Source organism: Pristis pectinata, chromosome 8, assembly GCF_009764475.1.
Source record: "Pristis pectinata isolate sPriPec2 chromosome 8, sPriPec2.1.pri, whole genome shotgun sequence".
NCBI classification, from domain to species: domain Eukaryota; kingdom Metazoa; phylum Chordata; class Chondrichthyes; order Rhinopristiformes; family Pristidae; genus Pristis; species Pristis pectinata.
Window position 1 is genome coordinate 22,814,828 of NC_067412.1, and position 22,631 is coordinate 22,837,458.

At 38.0% G+C, this 22,631-nt stretch overlaps 1 protein-coding gene across 14 annotated transcripts in view; it reads right to left on the minus strand.

The window, feature by feature from the left end:
* rbfox1 (RNA binding fox-1 homolog 1) overlaps positions 1-22,631 on the minus strand; it is a 1,151,227-nt gene that overhangs the window by 21,045 nt on the left and 1,107,551 nt on the right. For 10 of the 14 annotated variants that reach the window (XM_052021433.1, XM_052021437.1, XM_052021440.1 and 7 more), the window contains 4 exons: positions 12,188-12,227; positions 7,898-7,962; positions 3,881-3,913; positions 1,234-1,286 (listed from right to left, as the gene is read on the minus strand). In XM_052021433.1, the coding sequence (XP_051877393.1) occupies positions 1,234-1,286; positions 3,881-3,913; positions 7,898-7,962; positions 12,188-12,227 (191 nt within the window). The remainder of the gene's footprint in view (positions 1-1,233; positions 1,287-3,880; positions 3,914-7,897; positions 7,963-12,187; positions 12,228-22,631) is intronic. The other 4 variants (XM_052021439.1, XM_052021432.1, XM_052021445.1 and 1 more) reach the window with 1 other exon arrangement.

Consider the following 22,631-nt stretch of genomic DNA (forward strand, 5'->3'; position numbering starts at 1 on the left):
GTATTTTACAAATGAGCAATGGGGTGTACTTAATCATAGCATTCAACTGAGCTGCTGTCTTCAGGCTAAATTGGTTTCAATCATATTTGTGGATTCAATGGCAATTTCAGAACTCATTTTATTCTCTTTAACAAAGAGTACAAGGTAAATCTGCATTGAAGATGAATATCTCAAATGCTTCAGTAACATAATTAAAAACCTTATCACCCACGTGTAGAAGTGTGCTGTTATTCTTGTGGAAAATAACATTCAACAGGATTTTGAGCAATCTGCTGTTACAGATGATACAAATAAAGTACACAAAAGAAAATTTGCTGTTATCCTCTACAAATCATATTCGTTAAATGTTTGTAGATTACAGCTACACTTATCTTAACAATCGCATCTAAAAACAAAACAAATACTGAAAAGACAACTATGTCAAAGTGTCAACCAAGGACACAAAGTGCAAAGCAATCAAATCAGATTGAATCAACATAGAGCAGGATGATGAATCTCTCCATCTGTCCTGTCAACCTACATATTATGCTATTAAAATTTCACTATGATGAAATTTTAATGTCACCTCTCTCTCTACATGGCAACCTTTTCTATAACTTATAGTATTTGTTGAGAGTTTCACAGAACTGCTAGTTGTCCATTGTGGATTAATTTCAGCAAGTCAACATGAACAATATTCTTGATTTCAGCAAATAAACTTCTGAATGATGCCCATATCTGACAACAGAGCACACATATAATTGCTTTCATTTGAAGAGATTCCTTCATTTATATGGACCCGTTTAAATATTTACAGCCACTTATAAAAGTCTGTTTCAGATTGTTCAAATATTCTGAGTTTACTTTTGCCAGGTTAAAAACTTAAGCTACAACTGTACCTTAACCAATGAAAGCATGCAAGCTCAATAGACACCCTCAGGGGTAACTAGCCGCTGTTTAAAAATTGGAGAGTGTACAACGTCTGTGTGATAATATGCAAAATGGTGTTTCACAACAATTTCAGCTTTTCTTTCTTCAAAACTTAAACCTCAACCTTTGGGAATAAATTTCTGTAATTCCTGAGTTTGGCCATACCTTAGTTCATGAATAAAACTGCATATTGTAGGGATTGAAGCTTGTTTGCTGATAACAACTAAAAAAGGGCCCACCCACTTTGCATGTGAAGTACTGCAGGATACCACAAAAGATATAAATATCACTGTGGATGCATCAAAAAGTATCAACAATTATTACCTGAAGAGGTGTTACAAGAAATTTCATCTGCTGCAACGAAGACGAACTGATTTCTGCAAAAGAAGATAAAATTGACAATACTGCTTGGTGACAGAGCACGTTTGACTGGAAGATGTGCTATCTGCCCACTGATCTGATGATTAAAGATATGAAGGGGCAGGGAATCTTTATTTAAATAAATATGGGAGAAAAGGCTTTAAAAATTCAAAAATTATCTAGTTAAATTTTATTAGAACATGCACTCAAGCATGTAAATTTTAATTGGGTGAATGACTATGCTGAATATGCCTTAACTTTTTAAAAATCTTTCTAAACATTGGTTATAAAAAACCCATATATAGAATATTGAATTGAAATTCTATACATTGGTTTATCCTTAACTGGACCTACAATAAAAAATAATTTTTTTGCATAGTAAATTTATTACCACATTAGTGTTCAGGGCTGTAAAGATATCTGTTCCTCTTAATCTATTGCATAATATAGGTGTCAAAGCAGATTCTAACAATATTTTGTGCTTAAAGCATTTTATTCAAAGATTTCCTTGCAATCCAAAATATTATTGAAAGAATATTTTTTTAGATCATTACTTAACGTCATCAGTTCATATACAAGTCATTTAAGTGTTAACTTATCAAACCTAGCTCTGTTTTTCCTTGAAATTACTGTGATAAATGTCCTTTCTCCATTGTACAAGACATATAATCTGAATTTGCATTAGAATTTACATTTAAACATTTTAATTGAGTCAATCAGAACCATTTTCCTTTGTAAGATATCATGACTGTTCTTTGTCCATTTCCAATTTAGTACTGCATATAACCATCTCCTTTTTTAATTGGCTCTGAGGATGCAAAGTGAATAACGAGAACGTAGTAGAATGTTAGCTACTGCTCATAAATTTAATTTCACCTTGTAAATTCTATAGGATTTTTTTAATTCACGGGAGTTTTCAAATTAAATTAATCATCTTTTTTCTGCAGTTGGATCATTCCAAAGAAAATTCCACTTTAATATATATATATTTATGATAAAATATAAATATCCTTTCTATGCAAATTTTGGAGTTGTGTGATGACAACTCATATTTATGTAGTTGAATGATTAATATATATTTAAACTTTAGATCCCAAAAATAGCTAATTATAATTTGTAATAACATAATTTAAGATCTCAAAAGCTACCATCTCATATAGAGGATCAAGACTATCCTTCTATTTTACAAAATTTGGGTACAACTCTTACTTTATGTTGAGGTTAATCTCATACAATATTTTCCACTATTAACCCAATTAAATGGACAAAAGCATAAAATAGAAAAAGTAATGTACACATTATTGATTGAAAATTTGCATTCCAACATTCCCCTATCTGTTTTTCCATAACCAAAAATGAAGCATTTATTGCAAACATTTATGGGAAATTAGCTTCAGTCTACACAAAATCATACCAACAGCATCTAAAAGCATACTGGTGCAGCGCATGCAAACTGGAGTTTATGATACTGCATTCAATGTACAAACTGCATGTGCATGGATATAGAAATGCAAACAGTCGTAGCTAAATTTATTCAATGGCATATATTTTGATCGAGTAATTCAATGATTTTCAAGAAAGGAACCCTGGTTGCAAGCTATGATACACAAGCCAGTACACTGTACACAACAAAATGCACCAATCAAATCAAAAACCACCAGGCAGCCAAACAAGGCAAAAATTCTTGCCCTGGGGCTTTACTCAAGAAGCCACACAGTGAACTTTTGTGATGGATCTATCAGAAGTGATATAGTTTTACAGATAAACTGATTCCATCAAGTGAATATGCACTGACAAAATGACAATCCACCCCTCTTCCCCGAAACCAATAAGGTACAAAAGGGCTTCAGAGTACTACAAAGTGTGAAATGACAAAGGGTCAGCACAAATCCTTCACATTGCCATTAGTACTTACATACTCTTCAATGAACATGCTTTCAGCATACTTGGTGACAAAATTTTAGCTATGGACATGCATTATGTAATACATAGTGGGTTGAGCCAGTTGTTCTGCTATTTGTGATTCTGCTTAAAAACGAGAGTAGTTTACCTTTCTGAAACAAGTTTAGCATATGTTAGGGGTGTAGTACTGATGACTGTATGTTCAGTTAACTGTGTTCAATAATCTGTTGCTATTTGAATATTCAATACAAACAACCACTGACTCTGACTCCTGTCGTGTTTTTAATTAGTCGTGTGACTTGTGACCAATATGTTGGTATCAATTTATTTCTGTGCCATCATTCATGTGAGGTTGCTACATTCCAAAACTACTTCTGATAAAATTTACTTGTAAACTATCAAAAAATGCAGAAAATTGCAAAACGGTATTAAAAATTAATACTGAAAAAGGCACACTTTTTGCATATTTAGATATGCTTTTTGCATTAGAAATATTCAAAATAAGTCCATGATAATAAAATGCAATAGAACAAATGTCAAAGAACAACACAGTTTTATATGCAGATGTCATTGCATTCGAAGTTTTGTGCAAACGTGCAAACAACATACATCCACCTTTCACATAACACAAATAAAACAATGTGTGGAGTGATTAGAAATTGGAAAACAATAGTATACTGTAGTTTCATTGATTCAAAGCATTGCTTACACAGGAAACTCTACGGCCTTAACACTCCTGAACCTTCCGAAGCAAAGATAAACAAGGCAATCAGTAGATTTAGGACTTTCAGATATTTATTGTTAAAATCAGTCAACAATGCAATTGAATTATGATGTTAGACAACTATAATCTAGTACTACTGTAACCATGCCATATTTTGTAACTGGTGCTATAAATATCATTGTATATTTTAAATTACTACATTGCAATTAAAAATGCCCTATTCACTTTTCCAATTTAAACATTAATTTCAGCTATTACCAGGCATACAATAGACATGTAATAGGTTTCACAATAGCCACTAATTCTCATTGCATAACCCATACAAGTAATTGTCCTTTCACTGCTAATTCACAAGAGACACAAAAAAATACACAGGGGAATTCCACTGACTGAATTTAAAAGAGATTAGGGATAAGACTCTCGATTTTGCAGAAAATTTCATTCAGGTTTCCATAAATATTAGGGAAGCTCCTTCACATTCCCTACACCAACGGTACAGCAGAGGTTGAAACAAACCTGAAACTAGTCAAGCCTCTGCATGAACACTTATGGGGAAGGGAATGCACAATTCAAAGAATAACTCAATATAACTTAAAAAGGGTCAACACAGAACAACTTTGCAAAATATGTAAGGTTACTTTATTGAATTTCAGTGTTAAAAATAACAAAAGTTGCCATTTTAAAGTCCATTCTGTGAAATTGATCAGTAGATTTCAAATAAATGAGTAAATGGATAAATGTTAAACTATAGAGTGTCAATCAAAATTCCATCTGGGACCTGGAAAGTATTGATAAAGATACTGCGTGCCAATTATAAAGGTAATTCTCTCATCCTCTGGCAAGAAATTTGAGAACAGTGATGGAAAATGATGGTGGTGTTGTTAGGATCGATTACTCCTGCTGGGAATCCATGTGACATGTCAGTTGGCGTAAGTATGAACACTTCAAGGGTCGTTTGTGCTGACAAATTATGAAAGGGTAAGGAGAACTTCAGGTTTTAGTTTGCTGTGTTGGTTTAATCTATTTTACAAGATGGAAATCCAAGTCCATAATTAACCTCAAAAACTCCCACGTTATGAAGTGTAGAGAGTTTTATAATAACATGGTTTTAATATCAATGTGTCACCAGATGAAAGAATAGCAGGTTCAAAAGATTAAAGCAATTTGATTTCATCAAAGAGAATATTGAAGGTAAAGAAATTGCTAAAAAATAATCTTCAGTAACTAGGCAAACAGCAGTATCTCAACAAACTATCAAAATAAATAAATAAAGATATAATAACCAGATGTGGGTGAACTGCTTAATTGAAGATAAGAACATCTATTCTGAATCCTCAGAGAACATTATAAATTCTGACTAACCCAATTCTTGAGAAAAATTGTGCTTAAATACTGAAGGGTAACTAAGTGGATGCTGTAATGAAACATTAGGGTAATAACTTCCACTGTGGTTAATATGTCTGCTTCACATGGATGAAGTATGGCATCTTAGGACAGGACAATATAGGACAGGGCATTCCAGCCTCATCATGCTTCAGCTCCCCCTGGAGGGAGATGCTTGATCTTGTACAGTCATATGGCAATGTGAACTTAATTTATATTTTGGAAAAAGTCTTCAAAATTTTATTGACAGTATTGATACCACTTCTACACACTGCTGTAAGCAATGCAAACGGAAGGGCTCATTTTACCATGGATCAGTTCTAGCACCCTTCAGATGAAACACCATTGATCCAGACAATTATCATCAACTTGATCAACTTTCCCTTACTAATCATTAACATGAATGTTCAATAGGGCAGAGAAAACAGGCTTAGTTATCAGGCAAGGTAGCATGTAAAACTGTTCCTGAAATCCATTTTTGAAGCAGTGACAATGATCTGACAAATGTAAGAATAGAACTAAATCTTCCGATCAATTTTAATCCACATCTATTGGTTTTAGTTTCTTACAGTAATCTAAATTCTTGCCTTCAAAGTTTTCTCAATAATTTTGTTTCCAAGTGGAATATTTTGCAGTTAATAGTAATTTGTTAGGTCCTTCAAAGGTCAGTGTGTAAATGCATATCAAACATGGGATTAAGTTATCCACATCAAAGTCTAATCTCAGATAGCAACAGAATTATTAAAAGTGGCATTAGAGTTGCCTTGGAATCCTGAGCCAGGATTCGAATGAAAGCAAAATCAGTCACCATCCCAGACCATGATTGTCCCCCAGCACTTCTTACTGTGGGGAAAGGGTAAATGTGTGATGTTCCTCATAATGAAATGACTTGTTAGCACCAACTATCCTTTGGGTGGGGCACAAGAGGGTAGACGCCACGCAGGCAAGAGGAGGGGAGATGGTTAAAGAGAAGAAAGAGCGTTTTTTTTTTTACGGGAACGTATGTTCAAGAGAGAAACAGCATGTAAACAGGCCCTTTAGACCACCGTGTCTATGCTTATCAGGAACCACCCATTTACATTCATCGTACAATAATCCTATTTTTATTCTTCCCATACCACACACTAGGGGCAAATTACAGTGACGGAGTTAATCTGTCAACCCACACATCTTTAGGGTGAGGGAGGAATCTGGAGCACCCACTGGAAACCCACACATTCATACAGAGAATGTGTAGACAGTACCCGAGGTCAGGATTCAACCCGGGTTCCTGGAGCTGTGAGGCAGCAGCACCACTGTTATCACTTTATTGCTAGAAACTGAATAATGTTGTGTGCATTTTGGATCTTTTCCAAAAGGTCTGATTAATTACACGGTGCAAGTTCCTTACCTTGTTTATTCACCAAATAAACATGGCATTTGGTTCGTTTTACCTCTGTTGCTGCTCCTTATGAGCTCTCTCCCACCCTATCTGATCTAATTCTATCAACATATCTTTCTATTATTCTCCCTGCTGTGCTTATTCAGCTTCCTCTTAACAAAACAAGGTCTTTTTAACTTAAAAAAAATGCTGACTTGCAAATCATTTGTGAGATTACACTGTCAAGATGCAAATTACATATGCAAATTAGCTTGGACATACTAACCTAATTCAAAGTATCTTTTACTGGTAAAAAAAGACAATCGTATGAGGTCTGAAACATTAATCAACAAGGAGTAAACTTTGTCACACCTCAGACCTCTGCTGATTGCAATGTCAGCATTGGCCACTGTTTACGGTATTGATCTGTAATCCAAGACTTGGCAGGGGAAGTTATTGAAAACAATATTGTCGTCCCAGCTTGCAATGTCTGTCAGCAGGGAAGAAATGTATTTTATCTGGGGAATAGAGCGTCCGTTGGTGGAAGAGGGAGTGCCATTGAGTGCTTGAGTGTCGAACAGGGCGAAGCTGGATGGAGCCTTGAGTAAATCCAAGCTGAGCTATACATAGTATGAAGTTATCTTCAGGAATGTTATTAATAAAAGTGAGACCTTTTTCGCTTCCTTACTGTGGAGGGTGAAATGAAAATATCCCTGCACTATGTTTTGCTTCAGTTTCTATTTTAGGATATTTTAGGCTATAATGGAAGTTGAGATGTTGTTTGAAAGAAGTTCAATTTGCCTTTATTCGTTCTGCATAGTTCAATTCAGACTGTGGTAAAGCAGTCAAATCCTGGCCAATTTGTTCAGTCCTGTTCTGTTTCTATTGGACTTTTTATGGACTTTCAATTTAAATGAAAACAAGTCAAGCTCTTTCTGGAGTGGTAAGTCAAAGTTTAATTGTTGGGAATTATAAATGTTCTTTAATATTTTCCTTAACCAGGACATCTAAATTAAAAGCTTCTATGGAAGTGGCATAACAGACATCAATGGCCGTGTTTGGAACGATGCCATAACTCCTCCAGGGTGGAGCAGCCATATCACTCTGATGTAGGAGTTGTCACACATTCACAGTTCAATTATTTGTTCGAATGATAATTGATCATTTCTGAGACGTCATGTGAACCAGTTCCTTTTTATCCCAGGACTGAATCATATTAATTACAACACAAAAAATCAATGAAGGGATGGCTTCCTTACCTGTCGCTGTAGGCAGCAGCAGTAGCAGTAGCAGGTTGGGCATACCTGTAGGCAGCATACCCACCCTGGAAAAAAAGGATAACCTCAGTCCATCTGCAATTTCATAGCAAAGGATGCCCAGTATTTTCAACACTTATGGAAGCAGATCAAGATTTATGCCTTGAATAGTAATCTCACAATTGATGATTCCAATGACATAAAATATATAACTGAAGGAACAAGAATTTTTAAAATTTGTTTGCTGTAAGACAGATATAATTTTCAATGCTATTGTACTATAACTTATCACATAATTTTACATGCCAGATCTGGCCTATAGATCTAAAGTCAAAAGATGTTTTGCATGTGATGAAATGAATAAACAATATCTCATACCTTGACAGTTTTAACACTTTCAAGGAAGTAGAATTCTGGCTTAATCACCAAAACCAGCATAAATAATGGGACTCGTATTTTATCAATAAATAATGTGTTCTGATAGTTAAAATTCAAAGTAGACACCAACATCCTTCATTGTGTAGATAAACCTAAGTAGACAAAGGTAAATTACATGGACAGTGTAGTGACGCATTGCAGTGGTGAACCAGAGCACTGAATCATTCAATGTTAGGATGATACTTTATGCTTATTACTTCCCATGTATAGGATCTCCTGTCTTGGCCAGATCATTAGTGGAGAATATTGAGTAAGATGCAAATACTTTACCGCACTGGAATGGCTAAATGCTTATTTTAATGGCATTCTAAATCATTGCACCTTGTTATACTATTGATTTATTTTGTTAAGCCCAAGCTCAGAACAGTTATAAAATGTAAATTTTCACCCTTTCTGACAATCCTTGAATCCAAAATATGTAATTTTGATTTTTTTTATTTCTAATGGTTTGAATGGTTCATCACATAAAAACAACACCCAAAAAGAGAAATTAAAAAATAACTCCAAACTAGTTATCTAAATTTGAGTTTTGTGATTGGGAAAATATGTCCATATTCCTATTTATTATTCAATTCAAGGATACATACATTGAACTTATTCAACAACAGCTCATTGTTTTGCGCAAAGAACTTAGCTCCCGCTACACAAGTGTTGAAAATACTGAAAGATCCAATATAATCTTCTCAAGATAACCCTAACATATTGATCCATTTGCATTTGTTGGCTCTGTTATTAAAATGAATTACTTAGAAACATGTAAGTTGGAATTAAGTCATCTGAGTACAAATTATTTTAATTAAATTAGCTCTTGCTAATTTTTAAAGTTTGAATAATTATGGATCTTCAATTAAGCAACAGGACAAACAAATGCACATTCAAAATGAATCGTGGGCAGTGATGCATCGATTATCAAACTGTGAGAATGGCAGAGGCCTCCTGTTCAATGGGCCACAATGTTATATCAACCATTTCTAAATTATCTCAGCATGCCAATTAACATACAGAATCCAGTCTCTGTAGATAAAGCAAACACCATTTATGATCTAATTAAAATGTGGTTGGAAGTGGCCATCCCACCATCCTTTGGGACAGCCTCCTCACTGTGTATTCTTTCAAGTGCAGTGGAAAAAATAAGAATTATAAAAGTCCTGATCACTAAGCATTCAGCCAAGATTCCCTGTTCAATATCAACATACATTCACTGTAATTTTGCCACCATTCACCACAAGCTCTAGTTGTTTAGCAAACCCAAACTGTCCCAAAAGGGCATAAATGTTCATTCGAGGTAAACCCTTCCTGCATCAATAAATGCCCCCTTTATTTCACAATTAGTAAAAACATTTGGCAGCAATCCACATTCACTGTGACATTTCGCTCATCATCCAGTACTCCATACCTGTGGTAACTTATTGCCATACACAGGTTCTCGATACACTACTCTATAATGAAACAGAAATAATGTTTTGAATGTAAAAAGAATGAATAACCCATGAACCCAATAAGCCATTCCTCTTCAAGTTTGCCTTTGATTTTGAACCATTAAACGTCTAAGATCCATACAAATTAAATATCACCAAATCAACAAAAAAAACATAGTGTTGTGAGTTATGGGGAAAGATTTTCATACTGTCTTTTCCTCTTGAATTGAGAGCGTTCCTTCCTTTATTAAAATTTTACACAGCCTAATTTTTCATAGTCTCTGGAAGATGAATTGTAATGGCTTCAAAGCCAGAAAGTAATTTATATTTCCTAATGTTGTCTAATGCATTTTTTATATTTGCATCAATTAAATTTAATCAATTTAAACTTGGAGGCTAAGTCCTAATTGTGCTACTTCAGCAGAAAAATTCAATGAATGCTACTTCCATGGGGAAATTGTAATGGTACCATTTTTCAATTTGATATAAAATATTTTTTTTAGACACAGTACTTTGCTTTAATATATTTTGAAATTTGTTGAATTCAGAGACAGAAGAAATCATATCATCTTCATCTGCATTAAAGGTACGTAAAGGTCTGCAAAGTTGTGCAAAACATGTCTTGGACAATAAATAATGTTAATTGTAAAAATAAAAAAAATGAAAATGTTTTGGAGGTGGAACAAAAGAGATGATTCTAAAGACCCATCTGATCCCTAAGTAGCAATTATCCAGTTTTCTTCTCACAAGCAAATCTTATTATCTCAATTGCTTAAAAGAGCATGGAATTTGGTAATGTCAGAAAAAGGAAAATACTAAAAGCTGTAACAATTTCTGTCCTTCTTAATGATTTATGTTTACCTCTACACAACCTCCTTCTGAGTAATAGACAACAAGTTAGTAGCCTGAAGTCAACAATTCTACCCAATTCATCCAGCAGAATGTACTTCACTGGTTCCTTTCCACAACACCTTGGATTTTGCTGGTAGTTCCTCAAGGAACTGTGAGCATTTCTCAGTGTAAGAGTGGCTAAGTTTCCAGACTCTTGGATGAATGTGGAAATCCTGTACTCTATTTGTGGAGTCATGACTTCTCTGTGTCACAGAACTCCGCATGAGTCTGGTAACTGAACAGGAGCTTGCTGCGATTTCCAGCAGCTTCCCTAGGATTCTGCACTCAGATCCAGTGGCCATTTTGACCTGGCACAGGATCCACTAGCCATTCACTTGAGGAAGAAAGGTAAAAAATAAGGTAAGTAGCACTCTTTTAAATTAAATTAATTTAATTCAGTTTTCAGCTGTGCTTTGTTTAATGTTTTTTAATTATTTTAAAATGGATTTAGTTGATTTATATTTAGCATTTTTTAAATGTTTATGTCATTATGCCATTTTTGATATTTTTAGATGTTTTTGAATATCAAGCACATTCAGAAACATTGAAAAAAATGAGAGTTTTGACAGGTGCAAAGTTTGGATCAGGGCTTTGCAGACTATCAAAGATTTCTCGTGGTATTATTTGTGCATGGTTTACTCTGAGGCCCTGTCAGTACTCAGGACCTCATTGCTGGACTCCTAAACTGTCTGGACCAGCCATAACAGCCTTCTCAATCTGGGTTTGGGTGGATGGGGAATATGGATAGTGAGCATGAGCAGTGTATCCTACTCTGGAAAATCCCGACGACTACTCTGGAAAATCCCTTCCACTACTGCAAGGTGTCTTTCTAATGACTCAGCTGGAAACTGAGAGATTATCTTATGGGAACTCAATGGTTTTAAATATAACTTTGAGTCTTCAATTTGGATCCTGATTCTTAGCAACTGACCTAATAGGTTCTGTTGTACATAAGACTCAGCCCACCAGTCATAAAGTGTGAAAAATGCCAACAATGCCTGAGGTAGGAAAACTAAGTAATGGCACTGGAAGCAGAAGAAAATAATATTCTGTTCTCCAATCGCCCATCTGTCACTATAATGAGCAACAGAACCATTATTCTTATGCTGCAAAATCTTCAGTTATTACATTCATTTAAACACCAGAGAAATGTGTACACAACCTTCCAAAAATAAATATGATATGAAAATAAATGGAAAGATTATCCTTAACAAAATGAAACATCTGTAATTTCACTCATTAATGGTAAAACAAAAATAGATAGATGCTGCTACATGTTGTGCTAATATTTTAATTGTTCACTCTGTGTGTATTTAGAAACCATGAATATGAGAGGTGTACAGCACAATAAGCTAGTATTTCAGTCTAATATTGTGGAAAGTATTTGAGGAAATGAGCAATGAGTTTTGGGATAATGTACATTTGGGTAATGCTTCCTGGAAGGCTTTAACACAATGTAAAATCCGAGGTGCACAGCAGAGTAAACTTGTAAGAAGAATGGCTTTGGTAACGAAAAAAGAATGGTGTGTGCATCACAAGTACTTACATAAATGTCTGCACCATAAAATCCATCCTGGTAAACAACACTGCAAAGATTCACACACAAAAAGAAACATTCCTGTTAGTGCATTTTCACATGCCAGGGCATATATCAAGTACCTCACCACAAAGATTAGTTCACTGGAAAAATAAAGATGGCAACATTGATATCTAAGTATTTGAACATATTCTTCAAAAAGCAGGTATTTACTTGATATGACTGGAGCATTAATTAAAAAGTATCATGCTTTTGGAAACCAACAAATAAGCTGGTGGAAACAATGACATAAAAGATACCAAGATAAATATAACATATGGTATTAGTTTACTTGTTATGTTGCTATATTACCCTGTCAGTTCATACTGGAATGATATCAGAAGTACTTTGTGTAGGGGGCCTTTGAACTGAATGCCAACAAATTGAAGCACTAACTGGTTAAGCAAAATATCGATTCCCCCTGACTAAAAACTTTTGAAAGGAGTTAACCCTTTTAAAGCACTATGGCTGGTAGTGGCACAAATGTGAACAATTCTCTTCTTTGTTATCAGCTTTAGTACAGGTTGGATACAACTCAGGGCCATCAGCATTGACTGAACAATTAGCCCAAGAAAAGAGGCATTGTGGAAGTTTGTATCAGCCTTACAAATGCCAAATCCCTTCAATCTGCAACAGTTCTCCTTTGAGCGTCTGATTGATGAAGTATGCCATGCTTGAGGAAGGAGGGTGTCACAGAGAGCAGTCAAATGGTGCAGGAATGGTTGCAGCCACAGAGCAGGGCCAGAAACATTTTACAGATGACAATCATGGTACCAATGGCTCTAAATTTCTTCATCACAGGCTCTTTCTGGTTGAAGCTGCATTCATGTGCAACACCTTAGTACTGGGGTTCGGCAAAGGCCTTCTGAACCTTCAGTGAGAGCAATAGGGAGCAGCAGCAAGGGGCTTCTCCATCAACTGTGACAACGTCAACCTGAGGGCAGCATGGCAAGATGTGAAAACCTATGTCCATTGAAAGGGGTTCCACCCCATTAATGGGCAACTGGTCTGCAACTACAACTAGAAAATCCTGGTGATTAATTCAAGATACCCAGGATTCAGCACAGACGTTTTTATCAGACAGCAGTCCAATTAGCGCCCAATCCCTGATTCTGCTTCCACTACCATCCCAGGCAGCACATTCCAGGCACCCACCACTCTCAGCTCAGGGGGGGGTCTGCTTTGCAACAACAAATGGTATGGATTTGTATTGACTTGAACTATTCAAAATAACCTGGGACTAATGAAGGCTCGGTCATCGCTCGTGGCTGGGCACAGAGGCAGAAGAACAGAAGCATGAAGAGGAGGAGGGAGGAGCTATAGGAGGAGCTAGAAGGATGAAGGCAAAATCAACAGCCTCGCTCCTGGCCAGGCAGTTGGAGATTGATTAATTTGGCTGTTTTCAATAAAGTTTTATCCTGAAGTCACATCTGGCCACTCTCATGTTCATCATGCCAGTATCCCAGATTACACATACCTGATCTGCAACATGGATCATAGAACAGTACAGTACAAGGACAGGCCCTTCGGCCCATGATGTTGTGCCAAACTAATTAAGTTAAAGATGCCAAAGTAAACTAATCCCTTATGCCTGCACATGGTCCAATTCCCTCCATTCCCTGCATATTCATGTGCCTATCTAAGACCCTCTCAAATGCCTCTATCGTATCTGCTTCCACTACCATCCCAGGCAGCACATTCCAGGCACCCACCACTCTCTGTGTAAAATGCTTGCCCCGCATATTTCCTTCAAACTCACCCCCTCTCACCTGAAATGCATGTCCTCTAGTACTAGACATTTTGACCCTGGGAAAAAGATACCGGCTGTCTATCTATGCCTCTCATAATTTTATGAACTTCTATCAGGTCTCCCCTCAGCTTCTGCTGCTCTACAGAAAACAACCTAAGTTTGTCCAACCTCTCCTTATGGCACATACCCTCTAATCCAGGCAGCATCCTGGTAAACATCTTCTGACCCTCTCCATAATATCCACATCCCGCTTATAATAGAGCGAGGAGAATTGAATGCAATACTCCAAATGTGGCATAACCAGAGTTTTATAAAGCTGCAACATAACTTCCTGACTCTTGAACTCAATGCCTCGATCAATAAAGGCAAGCATGCCATACTCCTTCTTTAGCACCCATCAACTTGTGTGGCTACTTGCAGGGAGCTATGGGCTGGAACTCCCAAGATCCCTCTGTACATCAGTGCTGTTTAGGATCCTGCCACTTACTGTGTTCTCTCTCTTTATATTTGATCTCCCAAAGTGCAACAGCTCACACTTGCTCGGATTAAACTCCATCTGCCATTCCTCTGTCCATATCTGCAACTGATCTATCTCCTGCTGTATCCTTTGGTGATCTTCTACACTATCCACAACACAACTAATTTTTGTGTCATCTGCAAACTTACTAACCCACCCAACCACATTTTCATCCAAGTCATTTATACACATCACAAATGACAGAGGTCCCAGTACAGATCCCTGCGGAACACCACTCGTCACGGACCTTCAGCCAGAGTAAGACCCATCTACATTCCAAACTGTATTTTTAATTTCATACTTCAAAAGAAAAGCCAATAATAACATCAAGTAACCATCCTTGTGCAGTTTTTAAGTATCTGATATCCCTGCCTTTCTCCATGAAGTAGCTGGTAGCTGGGAAAGTGTTCACTGTGATATCCATGTTTCCCTGCCTGTCCTCCCATTCCTGTGCAGTGCCCTTCTGGACTCTGATAGAAAGCTGTTGAGTTTCAGTACAGGAAGGACTGTACCATCCTGCCACAAGCGGTAGCAGTCTGTCTGTTGCCTGACAGGAAACAGCATGGGCACTGGCAGGAATTGGGAAACAAATGACGGCTTGAGAACCGGCAGTTTGTGATCAACTCAATCAATGCCTCTCCCCAGAAAGGTCTGTCGGCAATCCTAATAAACTGTTAGTGGACTAATCACTGAATGATATGACATACTCAACACAAGTGGCCAAAACCATGATGGTGACAGTCTGAGCAACAAGTACAGCATTTAAACAGAAGTTGGCTTCCTCTGCTGCTACAACGGAAGCAAAAAACTTCCTCCAGCTGGTATGGAACTGGAACTGATCACCACTTCCATACAGTGCTGTGGACACGTTTGTTGCGGGACTTCCTGCATATCCCTTAATATTGCTCGAAGTTTCCTGAGAGGCAAATCCATTTACCAAGTATTTCATTGTGCACAGACATCAGACTTCTTCTGTGAGCAATCCTATCCTGGTCCTCATTTGAGCCTCCAAAAGCAGGACACATCCTTCAGGAATGGCACCTTCATTATGCTTTACTCATGGCACAACTGCAGTCGCTCATGCTTTTCACTGCTGCAATACATTGATTGCCAATATCTGAGCTGCTAGCTGTGAGTGTTGAGTCATGTGACAGTTTTTTTCCTTCTTTGTTATCTGCTTGGCCAGGTGGGAGTTCTTGAACGCACTGCAGTTGGTCTATGATGAAGAGCAGATTGGCTGGAAATTAGAAGATGTGCTCACTTTGTACAAAATAAACATGAAATAGAGGTGACTGTGGAATGAGAAAAAAGTAGAATGTGAGGAGAAGGATTGGGGAAGAGAGCTTACCAACATGTCCTACAGTTTCATTGTCACCTGTAGCTGCAGATTTGGTGATGATTTCTCTAATTAAGACAAGGACTCTCTCTCTCAGGGTAATGTGCAGCTGGAGGTACTTGTGACCCTGCAGTTTGCTACAAGTGCAGGGAATTGTTCATACCTTGTTCTGAAAAAAAGTGTAAGGTGTGTCAGTGAAAGCCATGTGATATAATTGGGAGGTGGGCCAGGCGTAGTTGGATAGCTGGGAGCGGGTACACACAGTGAGGCTTGGAGCAACTGACAATTGTGAGATGGTATGGTCGCTCATGGGCTTATGCTTGGTGGGAGCTCTCCGTAATAGAAGTTGTCATTAGGTGAGCAAGGGGGTGTCTCTCAATGAGCTTTATGTTCGAGGCAAGTGGTGTGTGTATATGCATGTTTGTGTGTGTGGGGGCATGCATGTGTGCATGTATGCGTGTGCATGTGTGTGTGTGTGTGTGTGTGTGTGTTGTGGGGGAGGGAGATGAAGCTACATCTCTGAGTTTGACCACTTGTGTGACATTAAACATTCTGCAGAATTGGATTGAATTCCTTGGGGCTTCACTCCTGGCATTCACTTCCACTGCCGCCTCCTCCCACCCAACCTCAAACACATGCCTTGGCAGCTTCCTGATACCCAATGAATAGAACACCTCTCTCCTGCTCTTGTTGTCATCTGAGAAATGGGACGGTTGCTCTGTGCTGTGCTCCATCACCTTTTACAACGATGATCAAAGTATGGAAATGAGTCACGTCATTTCTTCCACACAAAAGCACTTCCCTAAGAGTTCCAGACTATGGTTCAATTATCGTTGACTGACTCCAATTGATGCCAACCAGTGCAGACACTGAAATACACTTACAATACCAAGGCCACCAAAAGCATGCTAAGTGCTAGCTGTTCACAGTAATCATGATGATAGGGAGTAAACAAATACTTCCTTTGCAACTCTCATCAGCTAATGGACACACATTGCAACTCCCACAACATTTCACCGCTGCTATCAATTTTTCCTTTCCTACTGCAATGGAAAACAGATAAAAAGTTTCATCAAGCATTTAATGCTATAAACAGCAAATCAGACAGCATCAATGGAGAGGGTGAAACAGGAATCACTTGAGGTCAATGGCTTTTTATCTCAACTGGGTATAGCTAGAGCTAAACAGGTTGTAAGGCTGAGAAACAACCAAAGGAATTTGTAAGTTAATTGTTAATTTCAGAAAATCGTCTGCATTTATATTTTTTGTAGGCTTTTGTGATCCAGTCTAGTCAGCCCTTTCCTCATTTAATCTCTTCTATTTTCCACCCCACCATAGAATTTTCCTTGAATTCTCTCTTCTCCTCTGAGCTTTCTCTGCATCTTCAAGCCTACTTTACATCTAGGTCTATTAAAAGGATACTGCCCTGAAATGCTTACAGTATTTCACTCTTTACAGATGCTTCCTCACCAGCTGAGTATTGCCAGCATTTTCTGTACTTTTCTTTCATAATTTCAGCAACTGCTGAATTTTTGCTTTAATTCTAATAATATAGCACACAGGCAACAGGATCAGGAGTAGGCCAACTGCCCTCTCGAGATTGCACCACCATTCCATAAGACCACAGGGTCATTGAGTCACAGAGATGTACAGCACAGAAACAGGCCCTTTTACCCACCATGTCGATGTTGATCTTTTTGCCCATCTACACGATTCTCATTTGTTCCCATTCGATTCATATACTTCTATGTCTTGCCTGTCTAAATGTCTGTTAAATGTAGAGATTGTATGTGCTTCCACCACCTCCTCTGACAGTGAGTTCCTGATATCAACCATTCTCTGTGTAAAATACTTTCCCCTCAAATCCCCTTTAAAATTCCTTCTTCTCACCTTAAACCTCAACTACTCTTGTTTCTGATACTCGAACTATGGGAAAATGATTCTGCCTATCTACCCTGTCTACACCTCTTATAATTTTACATACCTCTATCAGCTTGTAGTGTTCCTATAGTGTGGTACACAACACTTCAGGTACAAGAGAAACAAAGGACCGCAGATGCTGGAATCTAGATGAAAAGCATGACGATGCTGGAGGGACTCAGCAGGCCAGGCTGCATCCGTGGAGAAAAGCAGGCAGTCAACGTTCCAGGTCAGGACCCTTCTTCAGGATAGATTTTTCCATGGATGCTGCCTGGCCTGCTGAGTTCCTCCAGCATCATAGTGTTTTTCGTTCGTAATTCAGGTGCAATCTAACCAGTGTTTTGTAAAATTGAAACATTATGTTCCAGTGTTTATATTCCATGCCCCACCCTATGAAGGAAAGCATGCCGTATGCCTTCTTCGCCACCCTATCTACCTCCCTGCATTGCCACTTTCAGGGAACTATGGACTTGAACCACAAGGTCCCTCTGTTAGTCAACATTCCTAGACACCCTACCATGTACTCCACATGTCCTCTCCCCGATTGACTTGCCAAAATGCAGCACCTCGCACTTGTTCAATTAAATTCCATCTGCCAATGCTCTGCCTAACCTTCCACCTGAGATCTATCCTGCTGTAGTCTTAAACAACCTCCCTTGATATTCAACTCTCCACTAATTTCTGGGTCATCTGAAAATTTACTCATCATTCCTCCTGCATTCACATCCAAGTCATTAGTTAAAGTCACAAAAAACGAGGGTCCCACCACCAATCCCTGCGGTACACCACTGGACAGAGACTTCTACCACCACCCTTCTATCTGTGATCCAATATTGGATCCAATTAGCTCAACTTGGATCCCATGCACCTTAACCTTCTGGACTAAGCTACCATGCAGGACTTATCCACCTACCAGCCATGACTGATCCAAACTTTGACTCAACACCACTTTCCCATGCTCTCCTCATATCTCTTGACTCCATTGTAGCTTAAGTAGTTCTCAATCTCCACCTTGAATGCATTCAGTGACTCCACTTCACCACTCTCTGGTAGAAGAAATTGTTCATCACCATTTCAAATGAGTGACCCTTTTCACTGAAACTATACCCCTTAGTTCTAGATAGCTCTCAACATCCACCCCGTCAATACCCATCAGAATCTCACTTGTTTCACTCAGATCACCTCTCATTGTTTTAGGGAGTCCAATCTGCTCAGCCTTTCTTCATACAATGATCCCTTCACTTTAACCTAGTGAACCTTCTCTGCACTGCGTCCAGTACAAATATATCCTTCCTTAAATATAGCAACCAGAACTGTATGCAGCACTCCAGATATGGTCTCACCAGCATCCCAGAGAGTTTCATTAAAACTTCCCTACTTTGTTATTCCATATTCCTTGCAATTAAGACTAACATTCAAATAGCCTTCTTCTTCATTTGCTGTACATATATGTCAACCCTTTGGGTTTCATGCACAATTACTCCTAGATCCCTTTGTGCCACAACACTTCATTCTCTCACTCTATTTAAGTAATAGTTTTCTTTTTCATTCTTCTCTATACAGAGTAATTTTATACCGAGTATATATTCATTTTGAAGTTAGTTAAGACAATCCAAATTTATCTCATTAAGCCCTTTGGCTGTTAGAAAAGACTCTTATTACTTTCTGGGTATATTTGAGCAGTGATCCAGAAAATGCATTTCTTTTTCCACTTTAATGATGCACACTCTACCAAGATTGTCAACAAACAGATCCAATGAGATCACTTTTAGTTTTCTTTGATTAAAAGCAGAGAAGCCGAACAAAAAAGAAACTCCACAATATTTTAAAATGTCAAGGGTCAAAACATGTGAAACGATTGAAGAAAGATCAAAATCAACTTTATTCCTGTGAACCTGGCTGAAACTAGATGTTTAAGTTTGCAAGTTTGTTACCAATTAACAACTTGCTGTCTTTCCTGATCCATGCATTGCCAACATATAATGGACGGGGCATTGAGTATAGGAGTCAGGAAGTCACGTTGTGGGTATATAAAACTTTGGTTAGGCTGCATTTGGAGTATCGTGTACAGTTCTGGTTGCCCCATTACAGGAAGAATGTGGAGGCTTTGGAAAGGGTGCAGAAGAGGTTCACCAGGATGCTGCCTGGTTAGAGAGTATTAGCTAAAGGGAGAGGTTGGACAAACCTTGATTGTTTTCTCTGGAGCGTTGAAGGTTGAGGGGAGACTTGATAGCATTTTATAAAATTATGAAAGACATAGATAGGGTAGATAGGCTGAGTCTTTTTCCCATGATGGAAATATCACATACTAGAGGACATAGCTTTAAGGTGAAAGGGGAAAAGTTTAAAGTAGATGTGCGGGGTAAGTTTCTTTTACACGGAGACTGGTAGATGCCTGGAATGTGCTTCCAGGGTGGTGGTGGAAGCAGACACGATAGTGGTGTTTAAGAGGCATTTAGACAGGGAAATGAGCATACAGGGGATGGAGTGTTATGGATCATGTGCAGGCAGATAGGTTTAGTTTAATTTGGCATCATGGTCGGCACAGATATCATGGGCCAAAGGGCCTGTTCTTGTGCTGTACTGTTCTATGTTCTATGTAAGCTAGTGAGACGCTTAACTAAAGCAGAAGAGTGCCTTGTGAGTTTATGCAACTACGATTCTACTGTATTGATTGAACACTGATTGCCTTTAAAGTTGGGCCTGAACAACTTTCCCATAAATGAAGGCAGGTTGGCAGCTACTGGAAACACCAAAGAGGCTTGACTGGTAAGTCAGGAACTCTCCCTTCTGGGGCAAGAAAGACCAGCTCTTAAATAAAATGTCCCAGATGACAGCCACCTTCTCTCCTTCTGTGAGACTCTCCCCCAAAGTCCATCCTGCCTCTCATTTTGGCAAAGTAGTCAGAAAATTAATTCACCAAAACACTTTCCCACTGAAAACTCAATGCTAAAATGGCCTTACTTGGTTTTTCAGACTGTAAGATGTGTTTTATGCTTGATTGTACAGCAATTCAAGAGATTGTAAAAAACATAAAGAAAACTGTCATATTATTACAAATTAAACTGTGGGAGCAGATATAGGAAACACAAGTTACAAAAAGATTATTTTAGGGGTTAAAATGATACAAGTAACTTGTTCCTGATAAAAAGAACGAACTTATAGGTAGAGTAGTGGTATGATTTAAGAAATAATTAGAGGCTGCACCAAGCAGATGCCAGGGATTTCAAAGGATGTTTGAATTACGACAGGCTAAACAGTCTTCCTCATTCATTTTTTTTTCATTTGATCTTGAAAAAGCATAGATTTGCTTCAGTGTGGTTTGTACCAAGTGCTAATGTAATTAAAATCTGGGTATTTCACTCTTAATCATTTGCTAAAGCGTTCATAATATCTAACAGACAATTTACAATTCCTAGAAACAAAAATCTAATATAAAGCAAATTTATATAAATAAAATAATGTTGCCAATGGCACTGCGACAAGAGAAATGGTTTGAAAAGATGCTCAGATAGCTTTTAGGGTGCCTGCACTCATTGACAATTTCTGCTTGTAACTATAGCAACATGGCAACAATCCTCATGTAATATATTGGATTTGGGTCAAATGAAAAATAATAAATTTACCATTTCAAACCCATCTTCGAACCACGGATATTAACAGAAGGGGTAATGGGGAGGAGGAGGTGTTCTGATAGGAAAAATCTGCTCACAGGGGGTTGGTTGGTCAGTGGAATGCTTTAAGCTGTTTTATTCAGATGAATGCTGGCTAGGTTTTCTGGTCTCATTATCTGGGCAGACAAAGGAGATGAGAAGGAATTAGTCCATAAACTAAATGGATTTACAATACTGCCTGTGGGCTCAGAACAGCTGGAATGCTTACACACTGGCCAACCAGCTAAGTACCGCAATGCCCACCATCCACTGCACTCCTACCTGCTGTGACCTCTGATCCATCAAATAGTCAATCTTTGAATTTCTTCACAGCTTCCATGAGCTCCTTTCCCACCTCCCTGTCATTTCCCCACCACACTTAGTCAGCACTCTACCCCACACGAGCCCCACCCCCTCCTTCCTCTTGGTCCCCCAATCTTCACCACCGTCAACAGGCAGACTGGAATCCTGTTTAACCAAACCTTTACCCACAAATCCTCTGGATGTTGGAAATTTTAAGCCCTTACTTCCATCCCCTCCCTACGTTTACCCATTCCACCATTTTATCTTCTTTCTCTCTCTCTCTCTCTTTGCTTGTTTTATTTTCCCCCTTCTAATGGACAATCCATTAATATCAAAAACAGGAATAAAGACACTGTACTGAAGCCCTTCATTGCTTTTGATTTGTTGATTTCAGCTTGAAAATAGAAATGAAAAATGGCAAAGAATTGTTGTTAGTGCAGTGGAGATGGTCCTATTACAGGATTGCTTGGTGTGCATATGTGAATCGCAGCTGCATGCTCTTTATCAATACTGGGGAGGTTAAATTTCTTCATAAAGCCACAGCACTAATCTCCCCAAAGAGCCATAGTGAAATGGAATTTAAATACTAGTTTGGTAGTGTTCTGATGGAAGGATGTTTGTAAGGAAAAAAGGACGCATCTAATTGGAAAATAATAACTAAAGTAATTGAATAGGTGAAAAATCAAAATTCTGAACATAGTAGAGTGCTTCAGCTTCTAAGGCAAATGATTTTAAGCACTTCATGAAGGCTGATAAGCTATGTGAATAGAGTAAAATGATATGTAAGTTGTGTCTCTTCCCCACACAAACAGCTTTATACATAAAGCAACAAATGCCTGGAGTTCAGTGTGCAAACGAATGTCCTGGTCCAAAATGTAAACTGCAGAAGTTATCTTGTGTAGGCTACTTAGTGGATAATTATAATCAATTATATT